This window comes from Watersipora subatra, chromosome 7, assembly GCF_963576615.1.
Source record: "Watersipora subatra chromosome 7, tzWatSuba1.1, whole genome shotgun sequence".
NCBI classification, from domain to species: Eukaryota; Metazoa; Bryozoa; class Gymnolaemata; order Cheilostomatida; family Watersiporidae; genus Watersipora; species Watersipora subatra.
The window spans coordinates 8,676,248-8,696,046 of record NC_088714.1 but is presented as its reverse complement, the minus strand read 5'-3'; the positions used below and the strand labels follow the sequence as shown (position 1 = coordinate 8,696,046).

The 19,799-nt window shown below is 37.0% G+C and overlaps 2 protein-coding genes across 2 annotated transcripts; one reads left to right on the top strand and one right to left on the bottom strand.

Annotated features, from left to right (window-relative positions):
* The first annotated feature begins 110 nt into the window (after positions 1-110).
* Positions 111-8,183, top strand: LOC137400045 (leucine repeat adapter protein 25-like). The gene is made up of 4 exons (XM_068086353.1): positions 111-198; positions 4,309-4,464; positions 4,941-5,039; positions 7,447-8,183. Exons 2-4 carry the CDS (start codon positions 4,321-4,323, stop codon positions 7,642-7,644), a joined length of 441 nt encoding a protein of 146 aa, XP_067942454.1. The 5' UTR covers positions 111-198; positions 4,309-4,320; the 3' UTR covers positions 7,645-8,183.
* A 471-nt stretch (positions 8,184-8,654) lies between these two features.
* On the bottom strand, positions 8,655-19,647 carry LOC137400394 (dynein axonemal intermediate chain 4-like). Its single transcript, XM_068086721.1, has 16 exons — positions 19,217-19,647; positions 17,070-17,283; positions 16,759-16,951; positions 16,491-16,598; positions 15,865-15,993; positions 15,250-15,389; positions 14,771-14,890; positions 14,555-14,687; positions 14,108-14,246; positions 13,648-13,856; positions 12,832-12,907; positions 12,369-12,524; positions 11,133-11,297; positions 10,777-10,903; positions 10,338-10,463; positions 8,655-8,886 (listed from the first exon to the last, which is right to left on the bottom strand). Exons 1-16 carry the CDS (start codon positions 19,645-19,647, stop codon positions 8,722-8,724), a joined length of 2,631 nt encoding a protein of 876 aa, XP_067942822.1. The 3' UTR covers positions 8,655-8,721.
* Between the last annotated feature and the right edge of the window lie 152 nt (positions 19,648-19,799).

Below are 19,799 nucleotides of genomic sequence, written 5' to 3'. Positions count from 1 at the left end.
TTCAACTCCATAAAGTTAGCCTGTCGAGTTTTTTACCGTGTAACTTTATGAAAGGTACTTTGTTGAGGCTCTTTTATTTTTGCGGAGTCTGAGCCACCAATAATTCAGCTCAGTGACCGCGCTAGCATATTGTTACGCACTCTTTGCTCAGAAATACCGCGCTATGATGTTTATCAGGAGGACTAATTACTAGTACATGTATGTATTTTTTTATATACGCCTGTATTTAATGGAACGGGTGAAGAATATTTTCTAAGCGCCAACTTGTTAAGATACTTCATAGTTGTTTTTCTTACGTTCAGGTGTAGGGTACTTCACGCCTGAACGGTATTGTTGAATACAATTTTTTCTGCTTGCAAAATACAAACAAGTTATTTTATTACCAGGAAAGGCTTTGCAATTGTAGCTTCTTTGCGTTATTTGTCCGAAGGGGTATGTAGGAGTGTTGCTGACCCTTTATTTTGCCCTAGAATGTGGCGAAGAAGAAATGGAAACATAATTTAAAATAAAACACGTAAAACTTTTATGTTATACAAGCATATGGCTTCGCATTTTTTACACTGACGTCTATTCATATAATTCACATACAGTTTTAAAACTTTCAACAATGGATGGAGTTATTCTGACACATGGCAGTTACGTTTTGTGTACCCCTGTTAGACCACTAGCTTAGTTACTCTTGGTTGTTAAACAGTCAAGGGATTACAGAAATTACAGAGATTACAAAACAGTATATATAAAGCTTACAGCTTATGTGTCATGTCGGTAAGCATCAGGTAGCAGTAGAAATATCTTGAAAATCAGGCACAATTGTCAAGTGACATGCTCCAAGAACTGCCGCAGGTCAATTTTTAAATGTACACGCTTTGCGTAATGCATGCAGCTTTTGAGTTTCTAATAAGTCTGTTTACATAGCTTTGCGGCAGTATGAAATAATATGTATCGTCTGCATAAGAAGGCTATTTTAATTTTTGTAAGTTCGGATGAACATCTATTGAGAAAAAACAAGTAGTCGAAAACTGAAGTGTAATCTTACGCTCTTTTCAAATTTCTTGTTAGTTCAATTTTTAGAAGTCAATTGGATATTTTAATAATGTGTTATTTTCAGACGTTGAAGACAAGTTCACATGAGATGTAGTTTGTGTGAAGCCATTATAATGCTTTTTTCCTGAAGAATTTATTTTGTCAAAAGCCTAATAGCCTGACATCTGAAATAAGTAACAGATGCTAAAAAATAACAGCGCATGTAAGTTAACAATGTAGTGAGAATTTAGCAGGGATCTTGTTTAAAAAAATAGGCATAAAAAGTAAACAGCATATTACTCAACCAAATGAATATAAATATGCATACGCTAATTGTTTTATTTTGGAACATGTTAAGTCCAAGGGGAGGATGACCACTACTCAGCTAAGCCAACATAGATCTACAATGATCAGGGATATGAACAAGAAATTAGCGTGAACATAGATATGAAGGATAGCCAGCGAGAACTAGTTGTTACATAAAAAATGTTGTGAAAGTCAACAAGGCGACATCGCATTCAGACATCATGTATAAGTGAGGTGTCGCCTTGGCTAGCAACAAGTAAATACTGAAATTACGAGGCATTGTTGCATTAGTTATGTTCTCTTGATCTCTGATTCAAGTCTTTGTAGATTCAGTCCTAGTCGTGCTCTTTATTTTCCTATGCTATTCACATGAAGTCTACAGTTTAAAAAAAAACAGGTGTACGCATCATGCATACATGTATTCTGTGGTCAGTCTGAAAGGTTTGTTATGACATTTTATTATGATAAGAGTAATTTTTTGTTAGCTCAATATTTACAGCTTCCATTTTTTGTAATCTTATGTCTCACCCTAATTTTATGTCACTAAAATGTAAATAATGAAATGTTCTCAGCACACCACCACTGTTGATGGTTTTTAGTAGTTACCAATTGGTACTACAAGTGATTATTACCAAGTACTTTATTACTATTCTCTGAGTCATCTACCGTTAAACCTTTTGGTAGCTCTACAAACTTTGACAAGGATGAAAAATGTACAAGTGTAAATATGTATTTAAAGTGTGCATGCATGTATTAATTGTTTTTTTCAATAGTTAACGTTGCATCATGCACTTCAATTATAATAAAAAGTCATGAGGGCTAGTCCATAATTTGCTCCAGTATCTTCGCTATGAAACCTAAATTAGAAACAAAATCATCTTTTAAGTAATAATAGAGTCAGTCTCTTTAAAGGTAAACGTACTCTCTATCCAACAGCAGGGTAATCTTCAGAGTGTTGTATTTTTATCTTGAGGGAGTGCTAATGGATGACAAAACACGTTATCTAAACTCCAATTCTCAGCTCTATTGTGTCTGACCTTTTCACTGCCATTAGGCTAATCGCACTTCCTTTGTCCAATTATTGATTTACAATTGCAGTTTCAGGCGTTTTGACTATTTCGGGCAACATACCACCCCCTTCAGAAAGCAGATTTGTGTCATTTTATTCTTTGTAAAGCTTAATAATTGTTAGATTTTTCGTTAAATCTGTGATGGTATACATTCGGATGTTATGTATGTAGATTTTACCGTTATATCTACAGTCTAGACACTGTTTATATCTTCAAATTACAGCTTCCTGTTAGCCATTGAAAGAAGTATTTTACTGTTAAAAAATACTACATGTAAAAGCTAGAAAACAAAAACTTTTGAGCTGTGTCGTTGCCAGACCCTTGGCTGCAATGACTAGAACAAGTAGTAGGTAATTGTGACTGCATGGAAGAAAGCATCATAATAGCTAGAAAAGCATCGGTAGACATACATTTATATTGATGCTGATTACTGAAAGCAAACTAATGACATAATTACGCTCTAACATTATTTTATAATAATTACATTGATGGATTCAGTATTTGCTGCGGAACTAAAAGAATTTTGTAATGATCAAGGAGTGCTATTAGTTTTTAGTATCAATTAGCTCTGCTGCTAAGACTTTTGGAAGGGTTCGAGAACTTTTTGCACTAAAGTCTCGTAAAAGCTTCATCAATATATCTGTCAGTTTTTGACATTTTCCAGGCCAATTGTATTTCAATTATCTAAACGCAAATAATGCAAACTTGAAAACCAAAGCTTCAATCCAATAATGTTGTTTAAGTCAACAGCAGAACAAAAAACCTCGCCGTTGCCTCAAAAGACTATTAACAGCATTTAAGCTGGTGCGTTACCTAATGACTCTCTCACACAATGCTTCATTTATTTTTTAGTTACATCTTTCCTCCTAAAATTATTCCTTGCAAGTCTTTCACCTATAAATTCTAAAGTCTGATCGCTCTTTACTTGTGAACAAATCAGAAATCATCAAAAATGTAATGGTGACTGCCTGACTCGCTAGCTTCTTCGAAGCTGTTAATAAATTTAAATATGGCATATAGACAACGACGTAAACAGCTTTTGTTAGGCCTATCTCACTTTCGCGAATCGCACACTATAAGAATATAAGAAAAAGCGATTCTTACAATTTTAATGATAATATTTTTATACATAATTTACCTTAGTCATTTTTAATATAATTAATATTTATTATTCTCATCGCTACCATTGACTCTCAAATGTTGGTTTTCAACTGGGTGGGTATTTTGCTAACTCTTTTGTGTTGTGTCGACAGGACGTGTGCTCTTATTAAATCTACGAACAATTCTCTGTTTATTTTGAGAATATTTCAATCTTTTATTAACACAAAGAAATTTGCAGCAGGAGCATTGTATTTTGCAGAAACACAACAAATCGAAATGCACCTCATGTGCGATAAAGTTCTGATTGAGTAAGTCTAGTTTACCACTCAAGATCAACTCGCCGGGCGAGTTGCAGCGCGGATTGGCGCCACGCGACACGATATTGCCCTACATATTTCCTAGTGCATTTGCACCTTTAAATGTTTAGTTGCTTGGTTTTTGACTGAATCACTTTTTCTCTTTCAGCTCAATAACTTAGCGTCTGTTTGCATTTATTTCCTTATTTATTTGTTTTTTGACCCACGAGATCTCTACATTAGTGTTTGCATCAGAGTATCATTATCCTTAGCACACCATCCTTAGCATCATCATCCTTATCACCATCAGTCTTTACTCCTCATCTGCTGGAGACTCAGGATGTGACTTGCCCAACCTAAATCTATTCAATCGTAAGGTACTGCCTACTTGAATGATGCAAGTAGATTGTTGGTTTCACAGTACTTTTGCTCTAGCTGTCTTGGAGCTATATATGTTACAGCGAATTATAAGGCTTTTTATCTTGTGTAAGACTATCTTAACTTTTATTCAGGTAGTAGCAGAAATGACCTCCCATTCACCACTCGCTGCCCTCCAAGCTACTGGACTCCCAAAGGCTCCTAAAGCGCTCAACATCATTGCCAACTCTGTCAACTGTCAGTGGCAGGAATCTGCTAAGATCTATGCTGCCCAGATGTCTATGATAAATGTTAGTACATATAATACACTGTTCCAAACATATTTAGTTGCTGTAGTTCATAAGCTCCCCACATCTGCGAATTGGTCTTTGTGTAGTGACAAGTTCAGTTTTTTGTTGATAGATTATTTTGGCTCAATATAATATTATTTTAATATGATCTTTCAAAACTTGTATACTGGCAACCTTCTAGCACCTGGAGTAGTAATAGATAAGTAAGTAATAGATTAATACACGGCAATAACCATAATATATATTATACTATAATATATATAATACATATATTGTAGTATAATATATATATATATATATATATATTATGGTTCTTGCAGTGTATATAACAGTTCTTGCAGTATATATAACATTTCTTTGCTCATAACAACTTGTTATGAGCACAGAAATGTTATATATATTGTTTATGGTATGATTAACATTTGTCAACCTTGACTTTTGTTTTAAGGCACATTATCAGTCGTGTTACCTTGTAGGAACACGAGGGTGTGAACAGTTTCACTTTACAAAACAGTTCAATCACAGACCAAGCTAAAACAATGACAGCATCACTGGCGCTACTTCGCAGAGAAATGGTATGTTTGTCTATCATTTTTATTTAAACAATTGGTAGTTTGCTGCTGGTATAAGCTAATGTAGCGGTCAGAGGGCGGCCATATGACTATCAAGGTATTGCTTCGATGTCGGAAGCTTCAATTACAAAAAGCAGCCCAAATAATTGAAGTGTAAAAGCTTACAATTAAATGTTTTTGGTCAGACTAACTTTGGTTTGGCAAACTCATTGAAGCTTGCATTTAATTGGACAGCAACTTATTAGCAAATGTATTGTATTCAGCTATCCCCTTTCTGTCATAAATAAATAAAAAATATATATATCAACATGCATGCTCTTCATGTCAAAAAGCTCACTGAAAAACAAACAAAATAAATGGAATTGCATGACAAGAAAACAAATCACTGGATAGGCATTATTTTTTCAGTCTTCTGTTCTGACTCATGTGGCTGCCGGTTATAACCTTTGGTTGCTTTATCCCAGAAATGCATACTTTGTAAACTTTGCTTTAGCTGCCATGCAGCTACAGCTTTATTTACCTTCTCTATGCCATCTCTTTTTAAGATATGCGCATTAATGTTGTTTCGCTAATAAATTTGTGTAAAAGAAGCCGCATGGAGTGATTTTATCACTTCAATGACCTTAGATGCAAGTTGCTGTCTTCTCCTGAACCTTTTCACATTGTAGCGCATGTTGGATTGGTTTGTAGCTTTGAGATTACTGCTATAGGTAGTGTAGCCATTAATACTTGTTATGGTGCAAGTTCTATATCGACCACGTTGCATAGATAATTGTCTGGCAGTATTCCAAACTTGCTGCCTATAGTAAAAGCGCTATTGTGCAATAATTAAGGCTGGTTCGCACTATATTGCCGTATTCCGGCACTGATGCCACAATACTTTGGTGACTTGGTGATCAGAGTGTTCAGACTATCACAAACCCATCCAAATTTACATCAGCAAATACTCCGCGACGTAGTGCTCTCATTCTTTTTATTTATCTCGACGGAACCTCTTTGTTTCCGTGTGCTCCAATCAAATACTAGTTCTGCATCATATCCCGAAATAAATAGATCACGCTATCCTTAACAGCGAATCACCATCGCCTAAATAAAACGCGCATTGTACGGGCTGTCGTTGATGCTTGGTGAGCTATCAGGAAAGTTTGACTACTTGCAAACTCTCCCGGCGTATCCGTGGTGCTTTGTCAGTGCCATTGGTTTACAGCGCACATAGTCGACGATGAACGCCCTAAGGACATACAAGGCTTTGCTGTGTTTTTCATCACAGTATCTGAATGCTAGCATATCAGACATATATGTATGTTCAGTATGTGCTGCAATTGTTAACAGTATGTACCAGCCTCAAGGGATGTGTGCAACTTTACACCTGTTTCATGTGCATTTATTTCCTAATACAGTGCACCCTCAGGATACGATCACCCTGATATACCATTTTTTCACCTTACCAAGTGGAACATGATGATTTTTACACCTCACCATCTGAATAGTTTTTCACCGTACAAATTCAACCATATTGTTGCCAGAGTTCAAATTTGGCAGTCGGTGTGCTTATTACTCACGTCATTTTTCAAACTAACAAAGACGGCGGAATGCTGTTCGCCGAAAATATTTTCACAACTACTAAAAGAGATGTGATGACCGATTTCTCTGAGTTTAGCAATTTTCATGGGTAAAACGGTAGTATTTCCCTTCAAAATCAGTAGCAAAGTTGGAGTTGCGATCTCTTCAAAGAGGTCAGTGGCAGACAACTTCTCTTAACCTGTTGACAAAAATCCACTCCATCACAAAAAACAATATCATTCGTGCTTGCTTGCCGAATTAAATTCAAAAAAGTTTCAAACAGGCTCGCTAAAAGTTATAGCAAAAGCAACGACAGAAGTGAATAAGTGATAAAATTTTAATGGCAAAAATGTTGAAATTCAGTAAATTAGTTAAAAATACACACTAAAGCTTAGCTTAAAGTGTGTGCGTGTGTTTTTAGTAAGCTAATCTTATTTGAGGTGAATTCAAAGTGTATGTTACACGTACGTTTGTCTTGAAGGTAAGAACTCCCTACGGTAAATTAATTATAGTGTTGCGATTCATTGCAGTTCATAACCACTAAATACAACAAAGTCACTGTAGGTAACTATACTTACTGAGGCTAACATACTATTTTGTTACTAGTTTTTAATATGTACAGCACTTGTATAAAATTTTGCCGATTTCTACCAGGGGATGTTTGCATTATATACGTAATTACTATGGTTTCTATACCCCTACATACGATTTTTGTACCATACGATGCCAACCCTGGAATGAATCAAAATCGTATCCTGAAGGGTGCACTGTACTTCTTTTTGAGTTTTTGCTGAGCCTTGTTGTCTGACCATCCCTAAACAACCTTATATTATTATTTCCTTTGCAGTCAGCTTTGAGACAGATGGATGGCTACTTGCTCTGCCGTCTAATGACCTTACACTCCGCCATCGCTGACTACAAGTCACAGGAAGACGACTTGATGCTCTCTGAAAGCTCAGCTGACCTTATTCTTGAGGACGACGATGAATCAATACCTGAGGATGAACATAATATGATGTCCAGTGGACAAGTGACTGCTGTCTAGTGTAGCTACTTTGTATCCGCTAGGAATATATCGTTTTGTCTTTCACCACAGCACTTGAATGCTAGCATATTAGGGATACAAGTATCATACTCATTGCTACAGAAGATAGAGATAGCATTTACTGCCATAGTTGCAGGAATGAATAGTTCTTCAAATTTACCTCACTGCGAACTTTTGGATTCTATTGGTTAATATTGGTTCTTTTATTCCCATCCAAGCGGGCATACCTCTACCTCATCTCAGCCTGCATTTCTTGACCATCCTTCAACTAATTCTCTGTATATACCCTTGCCTCAAAGGCCATGTCTTACCTTGTCACTGTAAACTTGCTGATAATCAACCTATGTAACTCTTGCCTGTCAGTACACACTCATGTATTTGCTGCCATCGTTAACCTGGTCTTCCTTTTCTCCAACCTTGCAGCCTTGTTACGGATATTATATCTACTCCTTGCAACTTTGCAGTCCTCATGCTTTTGCTTTTTTGGCATCACAAAATTATTGTTTCTAAGGAAATAAAATCATACATAATACTTTCAATTAATTTCTATTACCATTATTACATCAGCTCTAATATCATTATTCTCATTACCACCTTTTAATTCTGTTTAATGTGTGTTATGTTATAAGAAGATTCATGACTAACTACAGTTTTCACTTAATCCATGCAGTACCATTTTATAATCAATCATGGTTTTTTTCAATTGAATGATTTAGAAGAGCAGCTCCTTTATAAGTGTATTTATGTATCAAGAAGCTGTGCCTCAAAAACTACGTGTCGCTGAAAATAGGAAGCAAGCATATAGCCCATTGTTTGCCATTGTTGGCTGGATTGCTGTAGTTGACCTTGCACCAGTCTGGTGTCTATCTGAGGTTATACTTGCCATATAGGTCTTCAGTTACCTTCAATTATCTGCCAGAACTGCTAAATCTTTTATTTTTTCTTGTAAAATAATGATCAAATAGTAAAACAAAATTGAAAGTATATACAATATAATCTTCAAATCAGACCTGAAAATGGCTAGAGAATGCCTGGGATACCAAGTGGACGGAGTTAGTTTTGTTATGCAGACATAGCCTAAGATTCCTCAGCGAGTGCAGTGGTAGGTCGCTGCTCTTCATCCTGACCGGCCTCCTCTTCTTCCTGTAATTGACTGGCTAAGGAGGTGGTTACAATCTTACTCAGTGCCTCTTCCTGGTTTTCAGCCTTCGGCAGCATTCCCTTGAGTTGGTAGATGAGCACCTGTAGTGAACAAAATATATTCTCATTACTGGTGAGAAGCATAAAAGGCTGCAACAGTCCTAGACTAACAGGCGGAAGACTAGCATAACCTCAAAACATTAGGTAATTAGCATTTCCAACATTACTCAGAAGGAAGTTGTGGTACCATGCGATTTTTTCATCATATATAGAACACTCTATGGCAATAGAGTGGCAGTATGCTCTATCTCGGTGATAGGAGAAATTATCATGTTGTATCACCCAGATAGAACATTAATATGGCATTACGACATGTAATAATGCCATATTATAGGAATAATTACATGTTGTATTAATACCTACGTAAGAAGTGTTAACATTACATACTACATTCACAATTCTCTCACTTAATGTAGAAACTGATAACCAACTGTCTCTGCTGGATTTAACCAAAGGTAGGGAGGAATAAGGTACGCAATCACTGTCGACTTTTACAAGACGGTGCCTATGCTGTCCTAAGCAGGCCTACAAGACAGTGCCTATGCTGTCCTAAGCAGGCCTACAAGACAGTGCCTATGCTGTCATAAGCAGGCCTCAATGTTAGAATTCTCGATTCAGAATATTTATCAGCTGCAATACCGATGAATATATTATTTGGATTAAATAAATAAATGCCCATTTATAACACAGGGTCCGGCAGTTGGCTCAGGGTGTTTTTAGCGGTCTAAGACTTTCCGGTGCAGATTTCTTGGCGCAGGAACTTTTGGCTCCACTTTTTTCCCGCCAGACTTTTTAGTTCTGATATTTTCTCACCAAAAAATTATTTATGCTTATATACAGTAATTAAAAGCACAATGATAATTACAACAAAACCCCAACAATTTTTATTCCTTAAACTTCATGCATGATGTCTTTTTCTTTGAAATACATGAAAAACATTACATTTTATGTTCGGAATGCTCAAAATTTGGCCTAGACATCTTATAAGGTACATCTGTCATGTACATAAATGTTCCGTTATGTACAAAGTTTTTTCATCGGCATTTACTTTAAATACTTTGAGCCAGTAGTCACAAGAAAATATAGATAAAACGTGAAATTGTAACCTGCGTTCAGAGGTCCTGTGCTACAGATTTTCACGCCAAAAAGGTGCCATTCTAGTTATTAGCAAGTTCAGCGGGAATGTCAATCAGTGTCACTGCATATAAAAACTGACAGACAAGTTCTATGTTTTTAGCCAGCTATTGTAGCAGTCGTTTGCCAGAACATATGTGTGTGTAGTCTAGGTTAAAAGGTGAAATACAATAATAGAGCATTCTAGACCCTCCAGCTTGTGATAGTACCACTGATAGTTTTGCTAACCTCTGCTGGAAAAGCCTTCATCAGAAAAACTGATTGTTCACTGATACACAACTCGCTGCACAAGACCTTCAAATGTTGGGTGAACCCACGCCGACTGTACACTGATTTGTCATTTCAGCACAAATACACACCTGCCCAGTGCTGTCACCAACTAAAATAGACTCGGAGTTAGAAGCAAAGGTGACAGTGGTCATCTTTGGGCCGGAGGAAGCAGCGACTATGATTGGGTCAAGGGTGCTCTGGGCGAGGTCCCAAACCTACAATACAAAGAGTTCCTCAACTGACCTTTTAATAGCTAATTTCTCTAGCTATTTTTTAGTATCTCTAGTTATTAATTTCGAAGTGAGCTCACCAAAAAGTTTATATGCTATTCGTTAATACAAAGCTGAAGCAAAATGCCAGACGTCATTGCTAACGTGGTTTATATGTTAATCCAAAAATTACCAGGCTGTGGCAAAAGAAGACAACTCCAAAATAATAAAAAGCCAAAAGAAATGGGTAGTCAAACAGTCAGCGATGTAGAGCACTTCACAGGTATGCTGCAAAAGTAAGTCCACTAAAGGTACTTACCTCGACAGCATGGTCATTGACACAGGCAAAAACTGTAGAGGAGTAGGGTGACCAGCAGACGCTATTCACACTTTTTGTAGACGAAAAGAAGCTCAATATTGGCTTCAGTCGGTCCTGTCTCCAAAGTCTAGAAAATGATCATATTTTTAATAATAATAGGTCGCAGGCAGTGGCTGGAAGAGCCACCAATAAACTAAATTTACTATTAAAATGGTTTATATATATAGCTGTTACACACAATAACACATAGCCTTTTTCAAATTGCACTGCCTAGCCATAGCTTGAAAAATAGCATTAATAATATTATACTGGCTATTATAGACAATAAATAACCCCTATGCCGATGTACAGCTTACCGTATGCTCCAGTCAGCGGAACAGCTGAGAAAGAGATTCTTACAGAAAGGAGACCATTTGAGGTCATAGACAGGTCCACCATGACCTTCGAAGGTCTCAAGATACTGTTCATTGTAGGAACATGAGCACTTGTGAATGTAGCCCTCCTCTGTTCCAGCTATGTACCTGTAAGAAGATGACCAGCAACTTACGCAGGGGCAATATTTAACTTTGGATAAAAGATACAAAACTAAAAAAATAGCATAAAATAATTTATAAATGATCAGAGAAAAAAAAATCAATAAGTAATATTGTGCATGACATAAATCTCGATGAACCTTAAAACTATTGATTTCAGTCGCAGAATATAATGAAAACAGGTCATGCTATTCAATTAGAACAAAATTTTAGAGCTGTCATCTCCAAGACAGCCTACACCGCATAGTGGAATAAAACCAGCAGTAAATGTGGAACAAGCACTTCACTATTGCTTTGCGAAAAGACTAGATGCACGAGTCCGCAGTACTTAGCAAGAGTCGAGTCAAAGCATGCTTGCCATGGCATAGTGATTACTGCGGAGTGCACGATTGTGATCCCTCAAGATGCTTTGTGTTATTGAGTGATTATAACTCAAGTGTCATTCCTACCTGCCTGGTGAGTTTTAAAACTGACCTACACGTAAGTGAAACAATACGAGGAGTTGGTAAGGTGGGAGGAGCGGGCTGTATAAAAATTGCTTTATTTAGAAGCTGAAATTATAGGCATACTCAGATGTCAATAGAAGTAACTAGCAAGCTAAGAGAAACTTATTTATTATATATAGAAAGTCGTGAGTCAACCAACAACATGTAGCTACAAACACACAGTTGAAGTGCTAGCTGTAAACTATGTTAGAACTTGTCTCTGCGGGTACCAATCAAGTCTATTATCATTTGGCATGTTATATAAAACGGATGGAAAATAAACAGAAATTTAACTGAGTCTAAGATTTACACATTGCAGCATGTTATAGTTGGTTAGAATTAAAATCTAGAGGAATGCTTAAACAAATTTTTGAAACGGAGAATTTGTTCTCATAAAAGGAAGTAAAATATTGCTTTTGACGAATTTGATGAAAAAGGCTTTCATGTATGTTCCCAATCTGTCATATTTAAACGTGTCTATTGAAGGTTTGAAAGTAGTCAAAAAGGCCAGAGGAGTGATAGCCATAACATCATATAAACGCAAGAATGTTCTGGCTAAAGCCAATTTGCTCACATGATTGGATCAACTTGGCTGAAGGCAAAGCAGAAACCTCCAGCTAATCTTGAAATGAGGGCGTCTCCTTTCTTCTCTCCCTTAGCCTTTCCTCCCACGTGCTGCTTCAACTGGATCCGCTTGAGTTTCATCAAGTCGCCGCACTCAAACCCTTTCCTTTCAATTCAAGCACAGAAAAGATGAAAAACAAAGGAAAATAATAGAAAAACTGCTAGCAAAACATTTTTAACTTGCTGGAACTGTGTAAAAAGGAATGCCAGTTAAAGCTAATGTTCAGTGATAAAAAGTGTTGAACGTAAAACGCATGCTCAACAGTATAAACCTCTCTATACCATGTACTGAAATAAGAAATAACCAAGAAAGCTGAACGTCAAACAGAAAATACCAAACAGTTATAAACTGCTGTATGCGCATACATATTTGTGCCATGAAAAACTTTTGTTAGACTAAATTCTGACCTTACCTGATGGTCCATTGACAGACCCGACCATCAGCAGATATGGATATCAGCACTTCCTGTGACTGTGTGTTTTCATCACCTAGTGAAATAGTAATTACAATGGTACGGTTGAAGAGACAAGAACGACTTGATAATTCCGGGTTGATAGCAAGTAGTGGGGAGATGGGTAAGGTGACAAAGGGAATGTATGGTAAAGGAGAGGGTACTTGCGGAGTGCAACAAACACACCGGTTTTTAAACTCTGAATAGAATAAAGATCAACAAGAGTTGTTAACAAACTCAAGTAAACGAATAGACAAATAGTAATTTCTAACCACGCCTTGATGTCTGCTTTTTCTTTTCTACAAAATGGAGGAACAATATGAAGCCTGGTGAACACAGGCTAGCTCTGGTGAACACAGGCTAGCTCTAGAAGAAGGAAGAACAAATGAAGCAGCTAGCATGTTAAAAATAAACAAATCTACCAGAACGTTGATGTTTCGTTAAAAACTGAAAAGTCCTCAAAGATTCCTCCGGAATGACTGTCTGAGAAGAGATAAAAGGCTTCAGCAACTGAACTTGTGACAACCAATGATAACTTGAGCATTTATCTACAGTTTTACCAAGCGAGATTTATTAGTTCAACTTGTAGACTGATCACAAGCTTCCCGCGTGCAGCATTGACTACAAATATATTCAAATCCCTAACTGAACTCATGTAAATTTAGCTGGCGATACAATCCACTACCAAGAATAAAGAATATCCCGAAAATACCGCCTCCCTGTTTGAAAGATAAAAAACATGACAAGGAGATTAACTTTCAACACAAATTAACAAACCTTTGCCTTTTTCTTTCTCTATCCACTTGAGCTGCCAAATTGGCGCCGTGTGTCTCTGGTTGCTCTCAAAAGTATCTAGTACAGGGTCAGACTCCGAGTACTTCACATTGTACACAGCAATCGTCCCGTCATAAAATCCGACAGCAAGAAGATTTGGGTTTATCTGGGAGAAATCCATAGAAGTAACGCCAACCTCACTGTGAAAGATCCTGCAAATAGATAATCGCAACGCCATTAACAACTTTTGGTGTTAAAAAAAATTTATACTCATCCGGGTTAGGGGGATCTAGAACAAATTTCACATGAATGAGTTTGTATGGAACAATATGCACCATGTCAACCTTACATAGAATATGTATTTAGAAGCAATATTATGTAAAAAAATCACAAGCAAGGAATATTCAACGCTAATTAGATTTGAATACAACCGTTGAAGTAAGATAATTATAGTTAGGTATACCTCTCAGGATAGTCTGGATTCTTGAGTGACCAGCAAGCGATCAGCCCTCCTTTCTGACTTACAAATTCAAACTGTCCGTAACCAAATGCAATCAGGTCAGGATTAGTGCGATTCCAAGCAGAGCAGCTGACATTCTTTCCTGAGAAACACATCATGAAACTAAAAACTTACCAGATCTGAATTTAAAATATAATAGGAGTGTCCTTAGTGAAGACCTTTCAGAAAATAAAACTAGTGGCTAGAATGGAAAACTTACACAGTGTTTAAAATATCGAAACAAAAAGCACAAAAAACATGATATCACATCAGTTTTGAATTTGTTAATAATACTTAGTATTAAAAAGTCTACAAAGTTCATGAGCTGACTGCTTGGAGGTTTATGAGATGTGAGAGGATAATATGATCATTAAGCATTTTCAAGTTTTTAATGATATTACAATGAATTACCTCTGGTGAGGGGACAGAGGTAGCACCACAGCCTCTCCAAGTTGGGACCCTGCGCAACGACTGCTATGGATGAGTCAATCACTGCACTGGTAGCGGGAGGTACAGCACCATCTGATGAGCTGGTCTCTTCTTCCTAACAATACAAATATTGTCAAAAGTAATAAAAAGCAAAGAAAATCAAACTTAGTTGCATTGTAGGTTTGGGTCTAAACTTACCAGAGCTGATATGCATGGCTCAAAACCTCTATAACATGCTAGTTTCGCCTGGTAGGTGTTCATGTTAATAATCCTTTCCATTATAAAGAGGTTGTCTTTGAAGCTCTGAGAGGCTAATATCTACAAGCACAAACAAGAAAAGCACATTTAAATTATATGGTATTTGACAACATCAGTTTAGGTGACAGAAGGCTTATGGCATAAAATATGTAATAGGCAAAAAAAGAGGAACAATATAGCCAATAATATTCTTCAGAATATCTGTGCAAAACTAGACTGAAAGGTAAAAAGTCAAAGCAGGATGAAACCGAAAAGTAACTTCGCATTGATTTTACCGAAGAATGGAAAATAAATCTAGCACCTAAAATTACCTATGCAGACTTGAAAATTCCAGAACTCACTCGGTTGAAATTGTTCATACTATGGTAAGACAACTTCAAACAGGCCTAATTTAAAAAGTATTATTATATATGACGTACCAAGTCATTCTTCTTATTTTGAACTTCTTGCTGCATCTCTTCGACAGACTCATTAGTATGAGCCCCAACCCCACCCAATACGGATATTGATGAAGACAACGGCGCATGAGAATCTTCTACAATCCTGCTAATAACTGTACCTGCAACGGAGGTTTACATGGACAGTGACTGCACCTGACAAACCGAGATATTTTAAGTAGCAACGATGTGTAGCTCTTGAGGGCAGTATCACTTGCATGCTACTTGCAAATAGTATACATTATGCTTTGTGTTATAGTAAATTCAGGACAGAGCAAACAAAGTTATAGTAGGAATATTAAAAATTTTGAACCATCATGAAGGACTCAGGCAACAAGATTCCTTTTTTTAATAGTAAAAAGCAAACAGTTTGAAACCAGAGCAGTCCCAGCTTTTCTATCCACCCTCAAAGCAAGTGTTTCAAACATTTCCACAAATTGCAAGGAGCATTACATAGTATGACATCAATATCCAACGGTTATTTACAGAAAGGGTTCCGTATAAGACGTAACCCAATAAAGTGTTCTAAAAGTGCTGTAGTTGTTTACATCCCAAAGACAACACCTAGTAATAGCTTTGAAATAATAAATAATATACCTTGTGTTGTGGCTGTGGTCTGTAAACTTTTTCGAGCGATATTGTCAACAGCGGCTCCAAGTATCTTGGCTCCTCCATCTCCTTCTTCGGGCTGGCCACTCGCTGGTCTCGCGGAAAGTGAGATGTCACCTGTTCAAACCACAATATGTCTTTTTACGCAGTAGCCTACTCAATGTATGTATGCTTTAGTTAAGTTGGAAGACGGCGATGTTATACTGTATGGCCGAATTAGAAGCTAAAGGGATTTGTTCTCTTACATCCTATTAGTGAGTTGAAAACTACGGAGATCAATGCTGTTCACGCCAAACGGTGAAAGGAAAGGCTAAAGAGATTACTGCGGTTACACTGCATTGCTAAAAGAAAAGCCATATAGATCAATGCTCTTGTACCCTATAAGCAAAGCTATCCATATAAGTACTCTTCCATTATATGAATGAATTAAAATCTACTGAGATCAATTTTTTTATAACATATATATGGGTTCAATGCTGTAGAGATCAGTGTTGTTGTATCAAATGATGGAGTCAAAACGGAAAAAGCACAGAACAACAACACCATACACCTCATTTGAAAACTAGAGACGGTGGCCCTACCGTTAAGTTAAGACTGTCAATCGAAACATTTACCATTTTTTTCTGGGTTAGATGCATCTTCAAGTTGTTGGGTTAGCATGAATGTGTCGTACATGTCCCAGTTGGTGGCCGTCACAGAAACATCGTTGTGTCCAATCTTATCTAGAATGACAGCAGATTGAAGGTTTTACCAATACCGGTAGCCGAATTGCCAGAGAGAAAGAGAGAGATCGGATATTACCAGCAAGCGATCTGCGTGTTTCACCAACCATAGAAACATATTTGTTTAATCAAATATGTGCTGCCGGTACAAGAACCTCACCCGTTTGAACGACTTTAAGCTTTGGTGCATCATTAAACGTGACCATGCCACGCTCGGTGTAGAGATCATTGCCAACTCTGTTTTTGCACAGTTCTCCATACTTTTCATTTCTTTCTTTAATTTCTTTGGCAGACGCTTCTTCATTTGAGTGACAAGTACCGGTGATGTCTAACAACCAGATGGTCGGCGTTTCCTACAACAAACACCAATAATTTTATTACCTTTCCGAGTCCAAACATACCAGAAGCAATGTCGATGATCTTATCAACAGTTGATATCGACATGATAGCTAACCAGCGCAGTAGACCTGCCTTTAGAGAAAATGTGATTTCCTTTTCAAGATCAGCTTCGCTTAGATCTTCCTTTGCGTCTTCTCTCTGTAGCTGACCCCAGGCTGAAAGGTCAGCGGGTGCAGTCGCAGTTGTGGCTGTGGCAGCGTGATGGGAGGTCGTTTCTATGGCAACATCATCACTAACAGACACGGTGTCTGTTTCGCTAGCAGCTCCTGACGCTGAGAAAACTGATCTGCAAAACAATTTGATCCAATCTCAAATTATCTGAGTCACATGATTTTGTCGCATGAGAATGAGGAGCCAACACAAGTTACTCTAACCAAACAGATTAGTAAATAACAGCTCCTAGAAAAAGTTTTTTAGCAGTGGAAGATGATACTCATAAAAGTTTTCCTTCCAAATTCTGACTTTCTTAGTCAGTCAGTGCTGACTTACATGAACTACTGGTTGCTGGTAAGTGCAATGAAAATGTGATAAGCAATGGCAAACTACTAGTGTATGATGTGTCAGAAAATACAACAGAGAAGTTAATGCAATATTCAGCACTTTGGAGGCATAGACTACCATTTTTTTAAACTGATTAATTTAAACAGTATTAATTGGTAATATTCACTATAGGATATATTAATAGGATATAATAGTTCGCTACCCATGCTATTCACTTGTCTTCACGACAGTGAGGACCCAAGTTATATGACTACCCTTATCCTAGAAAATATAAACTTGACACGAAATAGAAAATTGATAACATAGGAAAACAAGCAAAGCACTTATTTACTTGGCATAATACCACATTCAGGTTATGTGCTTCAAGTATTTCAAGATAAATACAAGCAAGGAAACTATCACATCCTTCTGAATTAAGACAATCTTTAAATATTTTTTATTGTAAGTAGGTGAGCAAACCAATATGTTCTCGCTCAATTGTGTATTAGATGCCATCTCAGACCTTATAAATGGTAACCGGTAAATGAAAGCATACTTATATGCTGAGTGGACAGTTGATGGAGTTTTGTGGGGTTCGATACAGTTGTCACTCAAAGACAACATAACTCATTGTTAGTTATGTTGTCCCCTGGCCAGATACACAATCCTATGATACACCCCTGGCAACATACACAACCCTATGATACACCCCTGGCCACATTCACAATACTACGATACACCCCCGGCCACATACAGAATGCATTTGAGTAGTGTGATGTGCCATAAGAGGTATAGTTGGTTTGTACTAAACCCTATAGTAAAATGGATAGTGTCCGTTTCACAGCTGAATCTTGAATATCGAACTGAGGGAAAATCACTGTCAGCTGAATTTCCAATAAACAAAGATTTAAATGCAATTTAAATTCATTTACAAAGTAAAATGTGTTGATGATTTTAAAATAGCGTTGAGTTAACTTGCTACACTGATTCCTTGATATAGCCTAATTTGGTCACAATGCTAGTAATTTGAAAATTAGCTGAATTAAATGTTAAATAAGTTCAAGTGGCTGTTACAATGCCAAGCGAGTAGCAACAACTTTAAGAGAGAAATATCTTCCTCTCAAATAATAGCGACATTAACTAATCCTGAGACAAGCTAATTCAATAAGGATAATCGTCCAGTAACAACACTAAACATTTAACGTTTCAAAAAAAATAAAGTGATTTCTACATTGATAAAAAGTATTTATTTGAAAACTATTCAAATTGTTCAAACTATTTGAAATTCAAAACTGCCAGATGCTTTAGTAGTTTTATGAGTATTTAAGCAGAAGATGAACTAACAATCTGCAATGTAAATGAAGTTATCTTCCAACAGAAGAAGTGCGGTTCTTCATTTTTGTTGATAGATTAACTGAACAGTGATTATTGAAAAAATTGAAAATTAAAGCATATAAACCAATGAAAAAAAGATGTTCTAATATCTAATATGGGGTGTGTGCTGCAAAATAAGCTTTGCCAAAGTGGTTATTTTACAAAAGCATTATTTTACAGATATAGCATGCTACACTATCTTGTTTGCAGATGATTACACTGAATTTTCTGCTGTAAAACAAACATCCAACTAAAGTAGTTAGAAATTTCCACCAACAAATTATTCAGGTGCACAGCACGCCCAAAACTTATATGCATTTAAAAGCAAAAAATTGGTGTTCAAATCCAAAAATCCACTTTCTTACCTAGTAAATGGACCACCTCCAAACATTGTGCTTTGGTTTACGGTTCCTTGGTAGATAGATGCTTGAGACTGAAGGTCTGTCGGTGTACCCGCGCCTTGGCTGCCCTGATCCGTAAGAAGATTACTCTGGTTTTTCCTAACTTGTGAAGGGTTGAGAAACAATAGCGGTTGAGGTGTAACATCTCTCCCAGTGTCAGCATCTATTACAGTTACGTGAGGTTTAAAAGTTTTCACTTGCCCTTCCGTTACATTTTTACCACTCTTTGAAGAAGACAATACTGTTCTGGACGCCTGAACACTGTTTGCTCCGAACCTGCTTCTGCTTATAGTTGATTGAACACCAGCTGTGTAATGAGACTTTTTGCTTGCAATGCTTCCAGTTGCCAAACTTTGTTGCGTTTTTCTGTTCGCTCCTGCGTTAGGAGGAGCCATGCTTGAATATTCTCTTGCACCAGGGTTATGGCGGGTTTTGTAGAAACGTTCGCGGAAAGCGATCTTTAAAAAGTTAGAGTTGCTACAGCAACCACGCAGATTCACGTAAATGACTTCCTTTTAAAGATTTGACCTTGGCACGCAATATTTAG

Bases quoted from the DNA above. Each gene is read 5' to 3' on its own strand.
- LOC137400045 (XM_068086353.1), top strand. From the start codon at position 4,321: ATGACCTCCCATTCACCACTCGCTGCCCTCCAAGCTACTGGACTCCCA. The intron at 4,465-4,940 runs GTTAGTACATAT...GTTACCTTGTAG, and splicing joins CCCAGATGTCTATGATAAAT to GAACACGAGGGTGTGAACAG. The intron at 5,040-7,446 runs GTATGTTTGTCT...TTTCCTTTGCAG, and splicing joins CGCTACTTCGCAGAGAAATG to TCAGCTTTGAGACAGATGGA.
- LOC137400394 (XM_068086721.1), bottom strand. From the start codon at position 19,647: ATGGCTCCTCCTAACGCAGGAGCGAACAGAAAAACGCAACAAAGTTTG. The intron at 12,908-13,647 runs GTTTGTTAATTT...CTATTTCACTAG, and splicing joins AGAGAAAGAAAAAGGCAAAG to GTGATGAAAACACACAGTCA. The intron at 10,904-11,132 runs GTAAGCTGTACA...ATCATTTTCTAG, and splicing joins TCCGCTGACTGGAGCATACG to ACTTTGGAGACAGGACCGAC.